This window comes from Macrobrachium nipponense, chromosome 9 (genome assembly GCF_015104395.2).
Source record: "Macrobrachium nipponense isolate FS-2020 chromosome 9, ASM1510439v2, whole genome shotgun sequence".
NCBI lineage: Eukaryota > Metazoa > Arthropoda > Malacostraca > Decapoda > Palaemonidae > Macrobrachium > Macrobrachium nipponense.
This window is the reverse complement of record NC_061110.1, coordinates 7482857-7494783: the sequence shown is the minus strand read 5'-3', so window position 1 is coordinate 7494783 and position 11927 is coordinate 7482857. Positions and strand designations below refer to the sequence as shown.

The 11927-nt window shown below is 46.7% G+C and overlaps 1 protein-coding gene across 1 annotated transcript in view; it reads right to left on the bottom strand.

The window, feature by feature from the left end:
* Nucleotides 1-1145: 1145 nt before the first annotated feature.
* LOC135218604 (uncharacterized) overlaps nucleotides 1146-11927 on the bottom strand; it is a gene marked incomplete at its 5' end in the record, with an annotated part of 28501 nt that continues 17719 nt past the window's right edge. The window contains 2 exon segments of the mRNA XM_064255033.1: nucleotides 1146-1156; nucleotides 1733-1899. Of these exon segments, the coding sequence (XP_064111103.1) occupies nucleotides 1146-1156; nucleotides 1733-1899 (178 nt within the window).

The window sequence follows — 11927 nt, the reverse complement described above, 5'->3', positions numbered from 1 at the left end:
ATTCGCGCCCCCGACACCGAGCACAACAATTCTATAGGGAGTCCTATCTCCGGGTGCAGAGCGGAACTTCCCGCATTTACGCCCTTCGGTACCCGGGCATAGTCTCCGTGGGGTAGCGAGGCGAGGAGATTCCATCATTAATCAATAACACTTCAAAATATGAAAAGAGAGAAATGATTGTACTTACAATGAATTCTTTCATACACAAACACAACCATATACTCAAGAAAGCAGACGACGAGAAGCGGGCAGAGAGCGTCGAACACACACGTCCACTCGCTGTGAGGCCGAAAGCAAAAGTGATTTGTTTACCTCCCAGTCGCGCGCGCGCGCCTGTCGGACAAGCAGTTAACTACCGAACCCCTTGTTCGAAAGCTTACGACCTATCCAGCTGCCGCTAGTACCTTCCTATTGTAAAAGGACCGAAGGTTTGTATGCCGTGTCGGAACAAAGGATTTTTAGCTATCCGCCATCTACCATTGATGGTAGTGAGCATTCTATTCCTACTGAACTGATAATTTTTTCAATTGGCCTACTTTCCCAATAAGTATCTGGCACATACATGCAAGAGGTATATTTTTATTTCAGTAAAATTCTTTCAACTCTAGTGAAACAATAAGAGATGAATTAATCCCTACTCCTTATATGACAGGACATTTGAGTTTTAAAATTAAGGAGCCCTTTCTAATTTCAAGCTTTGGAAAATGAGTCCCTTGCACATTACAAGTGTATATAATGGGTGAAAAAATGATATATAATAAGAGGAGCTTAAAAACATATATACAATGAGGGAGCTTAAAAAACAAGACTTACGACATCAAACACTGACTAAAAAAATATATTTTTCTTACTTATATCGTGCACTTTTCGATTCATCAACTCTGCGACTATAATTGATGGCGCCTGAGCCATTGCAAGGTCATCCATAAGTTTTGATGTCAACGTAAAATTACTGTTTTTCTTGAGCTCTGAGCATGCCCGCACGATGTTTAATATCATCCGAAGGACTTGCTCTAGCAAAGAAATATCCCCAATGTCTATTGTTTTCAATATGGTCATATTGTCAGTACCTTCCATGATCTGCAACAAAAATATAAATATCTAAGATTTCTTAAAATATTTACCTCTCCATTATAAAGCTTTGACTACTGCTGGCCTGGAAATAAAAGCTACATAATGGTGATGCAAGGTTCATTTTAAAAATGTAAAACAAATTCAAATAACATCACAATTTATAAGAGATAATTCAGGCCAAAAGTAACAGTAAAATATGCAGTAGTCATAATGGATAATATGCATCATGAATTAGTTTCATGTTTCCCTGACTCATTTGCTTTTTTTACCTCTGTTGAGTAAGGCCAAGTAGTGATTGTTTGCCTGGGACTAAAATGTTATTTGTGAGCTGAATATAGATTGTAGTTAACAATATACTTGTAAAATATCATGAGTCAGTGAAATGGTGAAGAAATCCACAGTGGTGTATATGCAAATTTATATTTTAGAAATATATATAAAGAAGATTGTTTTCAATAACTAGCTCGATTCTCCTTCTCAATCTGCTGAGAAGGAGAATCAAGCAGGTTCTCAAAAGCTCTCTTCTGTATATATATTTCTAAAATATAAATTTGCATCTACACCACTGTGGATTTCTTCACTAAAAGTACTGATAAAGTAATTACTGAGCAGAATATAGCTCGTAATTAACAATACTGTATATGGAACAAAAACTCACCTGTTTCAAACATGTTTTGGATGGGCAATGCGAGAAAGTGAGTCAAGGCTTTGAAAACCTCCTGCATCAGAAGGCTGTTAGAGGATCCAGTTATTGCATTGCAAATGTGAAAGATGCCTCTTTCATTTACAATCTTTCTGCAGTGCTCACCACTGTAAGCTATTGATCTGAAAAGGAGAACTAGATTTAATGTAGTACGTTCAACCCTGCACACACAAAATTGTTTGCTAATTGTTAATTTTGCCTATATGATAATGATATTGTTATGATACAATAAAGTTTTATGCATACTTACCTGGCAGGTATATATATAGCTTATCCTCTTATCGCACTGGCAGAATTTCAAAACTCGGGGCAACCGCTAGTACACTGGTAGTTCAGGTGATCGCCACCCCGTTCCCGTGGCGCTGGTGCTCGGAATCATTCCCGTTTTCCTCAGATTTTCTCTGAACCCTGTCTCCTGAGGGGAGGAGGGTGGGAATTTAATTATATATACCTGCAGGTAAGTATGCATAAAACTTTATTGTATCATAACAATATCATTTTTATGCATGACACTTACCTGGCAGGTATATATATAGCTGATTGACACATTTGGAGGTGGGTCATAGACAGCAACATCGTCATAATTTAAAAATTAGCTAATTTTTAAAATTACTATTAGGTTCCTTACCTGCTAAGGTACCTGACTTCTTTCGTAGTCCTGCTTCTTAGCCTGCTAAAGCCTTAGTATCTCTCAACTAGGATGTGACCTGTTTGTTGAGAAAGCTAATAACAAGGGTCTGACAACTGGACATGACCAATTTGCTGACAGAGAACCCTAGCCCTCATTTACCACGGGCATTCATGCTAGGAAAGTTAGTCACCTGAACCACACACAATCACTATAACAAAATACTACACCATAAACTGAGCAGGCAATAACCTTCTCAGACAACCATAAAACACTATAACCTAATTAAAATAATAGCCTAGCATGTTAGTAGGTTATGGGGTGGAAACTCCTTTGCCCAGTACTGTACCTGAGGATACGTACGGGCCTAACGTTCGACAATTATCAAAAGTTGTCTTCACGTCTCTGAGGTAATGCGAAGCAAAGACCGAATTTGTCCTCCAAAACGTAGAGTCTATAATGTCCTTGAGGACTAAATTTTTTTTCTGAATGCCAAGGACGTAGCTACCGCTCCTCACTTCGTGAGCTTTAACCTTAATTAAGCAAACCGAAGCATTCTCCTGGCAAAGCAAATGTGCTTCCTTAATGACTTCTCTTACAAAAAAAGCCATAGCATTTTTAGACATGGGTCTAGTAGGATCTTTCACAGAACACCAGAGAGAACCTGAGGCCCCTCTAATGCTTTTTGTCCTTTCTACGTAGTAACGTAAGGCTCTTACTGGGCAAAGAACCCTTACCTGTTCTTGACCTACTAGATCAGCCAGTCCTGAAATCTCAAATGACCTTGGCCACGGATGTGAAGGATTCTCATTCTTGGCTAAGAATTCCTCCTAGAACGAAACAAACTGCTTGTTGTGCTCCATCCTACTTGTTGTCAATAGCTTGCAGCTCACTAAACCTTTTAGCTGTAGCTAAGGCTACCAAGAAAATAGTCTTCTTCGATAGCTCTCGTAAAGAAGCACTGTCCATAGGTTCAAACCTATCCGTTTCTAAGAATTTGAGTACGACATCAAGATTCCAAGAAGGAGCTCTGCAATGTCGATCCTTCTTCGTATTAAAAGATCTGAGAAGATCTCTAAGATCTACGTCATTGGACAGATCTAATCCTCTGTGCCTAAACACTGAAGATAACATACATTTGTAACCCTTAATGGTTTGATTTGCCAAACCCACTTCCTTCTTCAGATACAGAAGGAAATCTGCAATTTGGGTCACAGAGGTACTGGATGAAGAAATTCCGATTCTGCACCATTTACGGAAGTTCTCCCACTTTGACTGGTACTCTTTGATAGTTTTGAAGCTCTTCGTGCTCTCGCAACTGCCTTCACTGCTTCTCTAGAAAACCCCCTCGCTCTGACAAGTCTTTCGATAGTCTGAACGCAGTCAGACCCAGGCCGAGGGTGGGGAACCTGTCGAGGGTGTTTTTGTGGAACCCTGTCGAGTGGGTTGTTTTGAAGAATCTACTCGTCGTGGTAGACTTCTCGGAGAATCCACTGTCCATTCCAGTACCTCTGTGAACCACGTTTGGGCCGGCCAGTATGGAGCTATTAGAGTCAGCCTTGTTCCTTGACTTTCTCTGAATTTCTTCATTACCCTTCCTAAAATCTTGAACGGGGGAAATGCATACGCGTCTAGCCCCGTCCAATCTAGTAGGAAGGCATCTACTGCGACTGCAAGAGGGTCCGGAACTGGAGAACAGTAATTCGGTAACCTCTTCGTCGCTGCGGTAGCGAAAAGATCCACCACTGGGCTGCCCCAAAGCTTCCACAGCCTCTGGCATACTTGTTGATGCAAGACCCACTCCGTCGAAAGCACTTGTCCCTCCCTGCTCAACAGGTCCGCTCTGACATTCTTCTCCTTGAATGAACCTGGTGAGTCAGGGTGACGTTCTCTCTCTCTGACCACAGAAGAATCTCCTTCGCCAAGTTGCAAAGCGTAAACGAGTGGGTCCCTCCTTGTTTGCGTATGTATGCCAGAGCTGTGGTATTGTCCGCGTTGATCTGCACCACTTTGCCGCTGATCCACGGTCTGAACGCTTTCAGAGCCAAGAAAATCGCCATCAGTTCCTTCCTGTTTATGTGCCAAGCTTTCTCTTCTTCGTTCCAAAGGCCTGACTCCTCTCGAGGGCCCAGCGTCGCTCCCCAGCCTACGTCTGACGCGTCGGAAAATAATATCAGGTCTGGGTTCCTCTGCTGGAGTGACGTACCCTCTGCTAACCTTCCCGGGGCTAGCCACCACTTTAATTCCTCCTTTATCTTTAAAGGAATTGGAAACAGGAAGGAATCTGGTTGCGATCTTCTTGGCCAGACTTCGTTCAGAAAGAACTGTAAGGGCCTCATGTGAAGTCTCCCTAGGGAAATGAACCGCTCTAACGAAGAGAGTGTCCCCAGCAGGCTCATCCACTCTCTCGCCGAGCATTGGTCTTTCGATAGGAATTCTTGCACTTTCCGAAGGCCCATGGTCTGCCTTTCGGGGGACGGAAAAGCCCGAAAAGTCACTGAGGATATCAGAACTCCCCAAATAAACTAGTCCTGTGTGGGGATCAGATGTGACTTTTTCAGGTTCACCATCAGACCCAGCTGCTTTGTTAATTCCAATGTGAGGTCCGTGTCCTCCAGACATTGCTGCTTTCATTGTGCTCTTATGAGCCAATCGTCCAAGTAGAGAGAGACTCTGACTCCTAACAGATGAAGCCACTTCGCCACGTTCGCCATCATCCTTGTAAAGACTTGAAGGGCCGTTCAAAGCCCAAAAGCAAAGGGCTATGAATTGATATATCTTGTCCTGGATCACGAATCTCAAATATTTTTCTGGACCTTGGATGAATCGGAATATGGAAATACGCACCTGAAGGTCCAGCGTCACCATCCAGTTCCCCTGGACGTACGCTGCCAGCACTGAATCGTTCGTCTCCATCGTAAACTTGGTCTTTTCTACGAACAAGTTTAGCTGACTTACGTCCAGTACTGGCCTCCAACCTCCTGAAGACTTCAGTACCAGAAAAAGACGGTTGTAAAAACCTGGGGATTCGTGATCCAGAACAGGTTCTATGGCTCCCTTCTCTAACATACTGACAACCTGATGCCAAAGAGCCTCTCTCTTCTCTAAATCGATGTAATGAGCCCCTAGGGCTCTCGGAGCTGTAGCGAGAGGTGGTTTCTTTAGGAAGGGATCTTGTAGCCTTCCTTCGCTACACTTACAGACCAAGGATCCGCTCCTCTGCTTGCCAGACTTCCCAGAAGTCTAAAAGTCTGGCCCCAACACACGTCTGGAGGACTTCGAACTCATTGTTTGGTTGAGGTTTTCGAACCTCTTTTGGCAGGAACTCTTTTCCCTCTAAAGGCTGGTCGGGAAAAAGTCCTACACCGAAAGGGCTGCTGTGCTGTCCTTGTTTCCTTCGGTGTCTTCTTTACCACCTTTGAGGGCAAATACTTCCTTACTGAAGACGTCAGCAGGTCCTGTGTAGCCTTCTGTGTAAGGGAAAGCGCGATATCCTTAATGATGTCCGGTGGGAAAAGCTGTCCTGAAAGTGGGGAGAACATCAACTCCGACTTTTGCGCATTCGAAACTCCTTTAGCAGCGAAAGAGCACAAAAGCGATCTTTTCTTCAGCACACCTGCCGTAAAGAGTGAAGAAAGCTCATTAGCCCCATCCCTCAAGGCTTTGTCCATACAGGACATAATGCTTCTGGGTAAACCCAAATCAGAAGGTTCTTCAATCTCTAGAGTACGTGCCAAAGCCCCCAACGACCAATCGAGGAAATTAAAGACTTCAAAAGTCCGATAAATGCCCTTCAGCAAATGATCGAACTCTGATGAAGTCCACCACACCTTGGCTGCGTGTAGGGCATGCCTACGGGAACTATCCACGATATTAGAAAAGTCCCCCTGGGAGGAGGCAGGAACTCCCAGGCCAAGACTTTCCCCCGTAGCATACCACACACCAGACTTCGAAGCTAACTTGGCCGGTGGAAAAGCGAATGAAGTTTTCCCCCCTTCTCTCTTCTCCTTCAACCATTCATTTATGCGTTGAAGGGCTTTCTTAGCTGTGATCGACAGCGTCATTTTCAAGAAAGTAGATTTCTTGGGTGCTTTCGTCTTGGAGAATTGAGACAGCGGAGATAAGGGAGCAGAAGGTTGAAAATCTCCTTCAAACAACGAAAGAAGGCACTCAGTTAGCTTCTTGTAATCCGAGGAAGGAGCTTCCACATTCTTGTCCTCCTCCGAAAAATCCACTAAGTCTTCATCCTGAGAAGAAATATCCTGGAAATCCAAATGTTAAAAACAATCCATATCGGGTTCCTTTTCCAAAGCTTGCCTGGAAAGCGAATGCGAAACTGCCTCCTTATCAAGCACTTCCGCGTCTTGTCGGGAATAAGGCGGATCAGCGCGCTGCCGCCTGCGTCCTGCGTCCACTGCAACCACTGCGTCCACCATGCGTCCATCATTCTTCCTCTTGCGTCCTGCTTCCTGCAGCGTAGGAGAAACGTCCCTCATATAGGACACACTGCGTCCTGGATTACGAGATAATGCCGCCTGAGAAAGAGGAGGCAACGGTTTATCTTGCGTCCTCTTGGATGACTTAACTGAAAGAGAAGAGTCCTTACGTCTAACCGAAGGTTGTTCTGGTCTTTCCCAGGATTTAACAAGGACTGCTAATTTCTCCTGCATATCTCGTAACACTTCCTTAGTTTCCGCTTCCTGACGAAACTCCTGAGGAGGCGGCGAACGAGGACGCACTGGGCTGCTACGAATAGGAGAGCGATCCTGACGTCTACAAAGCGCAGATCTCTATTAGGAGAAAAACCGCCCATCTCACGGTTAGGACACGTCTAAAGGACGAAAAATCTTCTTCCTTTTGATAGGGATTGCGTCCTCATCTTCCGACGAAAAGACCTCAGGGCTACTCCAACCCTCCTGTTCGTAAACTCTTTCATCCTGGGAAGAAGTCGGCATGTACGATCTCTTGAGAGGACGCGATTCTTCCAAAAAATGGACAATTTGTCGAAAAATTGCATTTTCCTAACTATACAAACCTGAGGTCCTTTAACAATAGGAAGTAGCTAGCGGCAGGCTGGAACGGTCGTAAGCTTCGAACAAGGGGAGACAAAAGGTAGTTAACTGCTTGGGCGCGCGACTGGGAGGTAAACAAATCACTTTTGCTTTTGGCCCATGCAAAATACGCAGAGTGAGGGGTGGCATGAGGAGGGACTATATGTAAAGGACCTCAGGTTTGTATAGTTAGGAAAAATGCAATTTTCGACAAATTGTCATTTGTTCCGATACGTAATACAAAACCATCGGTCCTTTAACAACTAGGAAGACTCACTTCTTGGTGGGAGGAATCTGAGTCTTTTGATGAACAGACTGGGTGTTCGTCCATCCCTGGAATGCCTCCCTGGTCGTAAGAGCGAGGGAGGGATCCAAGCCTCTGTCCGATTGATCGGGGGGTGTGCACCGCAGGATCAATGGTCAGACCTCTGGGCCGAGTACTAAGAGAGAGGCAAGCGTATCTCTTCGTACCAGCAAGCAAGAACTTGTTCCTGTTTGCAAGAGGCAACATAAAGTATGGGTTGTCTCAAGCTGGCATCCACTTCCTCCCCCTTGTTGGAGGAAGTGGTGGATATACGCTCCTATCCCTAGTGAAAGGGATAGGATGGGGCTCTGTTGAGTAGCTCACCTGCATCTTGTCTTATCCAGCAGGGTGGACGACCGTGTCCCCCCTCTAACCACAGGTAGAGGGGAAAGAAAAAGATGGGAAGAGGAGCCAGTCACACTCTACATTCACTCATCCATCTATGGTCACACCAGGACTCGATGCTGTTCAGCCTGCGAGGGTCTGGGTTCGCTACACAACGTGTTGAGCAGCCACCCACGGGTCCCAAGGAAAAAGATCCAAGGACCTGTGGGCAATATCCCGAAGGTAGAAGGAAGGGCATGTGGTCTGGTTGACCAGACCCCTGCCTTCAGTACCTGCGCCACGGAGAAGTTCTTGCGGACAAGGCAGCATCTCCTTCGCATCGAGGCGGTGAAGTCCATTAGGGAGGGGATTGTGAACGACTCGAAACCAATCGTCAGGGACCGAAGGGTTCTGAGTCTTCGCTACGAAGTTCGGTACGAAATCGAGCGTCACGGATCCCCATCCCTGGATGCTTGACTTCGCAGGAGAAGTCATGCAGTTCCTCAGAGGAAAAGAAGGAAATAGTCGCATGACCTATCCCTCTTCTCTACTTCGGTGATGTCCAGTACCCATACTGGTCTGTCCGTGTGTCACGAAGTCTCTCGCATCCTCCTATCCCCATGCAGCGAAGTTCTCGGTAGTGGATAGGACACCGACACTCCATGGTGGGTGTCAATGGTATGGGTACTGTGACAAGCTATTAAAACGAAGTAACGATTGCTCTGTAACAACCGAACTAAGTCAACAGCGTAGTTCGTAACTGACTCGGGCGCTCTGACAGCTGCCGACTGACTGCGTTCGGTAGGAGGCAAGTTGTCAAACAAACTCAAAGCATCCGAGTAAGTCACGTGACCTTCGCCTTTAAAGGGTTATGCCGAGAGACCAAACAAATAATGTATTTGTTTGTCACCAATGCCGGACAGCGAGGTGATGATTCTCTTAAGGCATGTGCCCAACAGGCGAAAGTCAATTGCCTTCTAGAGACCGAGGTCCCTGAAGGTAAAACATCTCATGGTTGTTGAATCTCAGCTAAGGAGAAACAACACTATGTACCGTTGAAGACGAAGGTAGATATCGAATGCAGCCTACGTCTTCACAGATGAATCGAGAGAAGGATTCTCAAGATTCATAACCTGTGCTTACAATTGACTGAAAAACGCTAACCGCTATTTCATTGCTGTCCGTGCCGAGAAGTCGTAGTTGCAATGAAAGCGGGGCGTTCTTCAGTAATGAAAACACAGGGGAAAGCCGCCTGAAGAACTGCTTCTCATGGGCTGAACATTTGAGTAGAGCTGTCAGGTCGGAGAGTAGGCGATGTCTTCTAACAAATCTCGTAATTCGGTTGAACAATGAACAATTGTACACCTACAAATAAGAGATATTTTGAAGACAAACTCAGATGTCTGCAAAATCATTCGCATTATCGCAGTGCGATGCAGCGGGAGACTTGTACAGACTTCTGTTACCAGTGCGGTAAACAGAAAGATGAAAGAGTCCAAGAGATATCTCTGTTGAAAATTCTCGCAATGTCGAAGGCGATGGAATCTAGCGTCACAGCAGTAGATGGGTCCTTCATTATTGCGAGAATCCTCGTTAATCAGAGACCTAAGTCCATGATTGTTGGGCAGAGATACGGTTCGGTAGTCAATCAAAGCAGGGCAGAGAGAGACATACATGACCGTGAATCTCGGAGGCCCAGCTGATACTGAGCTGCTATCAGGCAGTTCAATACGCAGTAGTTGAGCCTGAGCTCTCGCTGACTCGTCATCCTGAGTTGCCAGGTAATCCATTATTCCACGAAGGAATGCGTTCGGCTAGAACTACCGAGCATAAAAGATATGCTCGAGCAATTATATTTAGGCGAACGAATTTCGGTAAATATAACAGTTTAAATGGTGTTGTCGTGACAAAACCATAAGTATATAAAATTGAAACTGAAAAACTCCTGGGAGGTTGCAGGCAACCCCGAGTTGCGAGTTCAATTAGAATACTTCTCTTATAAGTCGCAATCCAGTAGTTAACTAGGATATGCGCCTACCCCTCGGACAATTCAACTGCTTAGTAGAATCATGTCGCGAGGTTAATATACGTAGTATATTTTTAGGATTCTGAACAACGATCTCCATCCTAAATTCTTTCCTTCAAGAAAACAAAATAAGGATTGGAGATCGACCACCTTCGATCTCTATCAAAGAGAGTGAAGGAGAAGTCTTCCTCGAAGGAAAGCTTCAATGGTGAACAGAATACTAAGACGATAGTTCAAGCCAAACTGGATATTCCCGTCCGATCTTCTCTAGTCCAGGTTGGTCACTTACTGTGAGATAGTTTCTTCAGCAGCAGTCTTCTTCCAATGCTAGAAATTCCAGGAATTCGAGCATAGGCGAGGTTCCCGATTATCGTGTATATCGGGGATCTCGTCTCGCTCACTTTGGGACCGTGGTCTCGCGTAAGTGTTTGGAGATCGTAAAACTCGAACACTGAATGCGTTAGAAATTCCGTAGAATTCTAAGCAGTCTGCGAAACCCCCACCGAATTCGTCAAACGATATCGGCTGGTGGTCCTCTCGATTCCCGTTAGAAATCGAGAATGGGGCAGGATTCCTCCTCAACGACCGGGGCTTACGTCAGGTTAGGACCCGAAGGTCCCCCCACCCCGGTAGCGCCGTCACCGAACGGTGGGATCCTACAGAGAAATCTCTGTAGGATCCCTCTTTCCCTCGTAACCGTAAGGAGAGAGGGAATGGGGGAGGAATTGGATACTCGCTCGCCTTCCCAGTGGAACTAGCAGTTGGAGAAGAGTAGGAACAGCCATCGCCTTGCGGCGATGGCCTCTCAGAGTCTGGGAAAACGTATCGTCAGGAGAAAACGTTTTCCCGCGGAGGGTTACGAACTCTCACTGTAGGTAGGGTCTGCCGCCACTGGAACGTCGTCTGGGTGGGCTGATCGACACCTGACAGGAGAGAGCCGATACCGTCCTCCGACTCATTCCAGTCCTCGTCGAGGTCGAAACCTCTCAGGAGGACCGAAGGAGTATTCAAATACGGTGTCCGAAGACACGTAGAAACGCCGCTGTCGCAGTAGAGGAGGTGGAAGTAGCTTGATCGACCGGCCAGAACTGAGAGAGCCTTCTTGTCCGGAGACGAGAGACTCTGGTTCGAGACAGAATCGGCAAGTTCCGATCGCGGCAGACCCACCGTCGGTTTGGGTTCCCTCTCGGGCCCCAAAACGACTCGGGCAGAGACGTGGGCTCTGCTGGTGGGAGCGGCAATCCTTCCGCAAGGTCATTATGCTGACGAATCAGCTTAATGACTTCTGCAAATTCCTCTGTATCTCGGGAGTAACCGTGTCTTGCGGAGTAGGACCGTCCAGTCCCTCCAACAAGAACAGATCCCGAGATACTCCTCCTTCAGAAGGAGGAACAGCGGCAGACCCCTGACGGTCGCCTCCAGCTACTTGCGCGTATGTCCTGGTCGGTCCTGGAACTTGTGCCTGGTCCATACGGCGTCATAGCTGGGTCACGAGCGGCGCAACCTCTCGTGATCGCTCCTCGGTACCTCGCTCCTCCCGGTGGTATAGCCCGAGGAGGTTGAAGGTACGGGAGAGGCAGACCTGACGCTCCCTCGCTCGCTGGCAGGACCAGCGTGCGTGGAGGGCTGCTGCTGATCGTCAACCCGCGGTGACGGTCGAGCAGCAGCCTAGCCTTGCCGCTCGCCTGGGGCGATTGGCTCGGCTGAGAACGTCGAGACCGATCTCTAGCGTCAGGCGAGCTGCCGCTGGTCACCGTCTCCGCCCGCGGTCCCATCGGGAGCGGCGGACGGGTGATCTGCTAGGCTCTCTGTCGCGT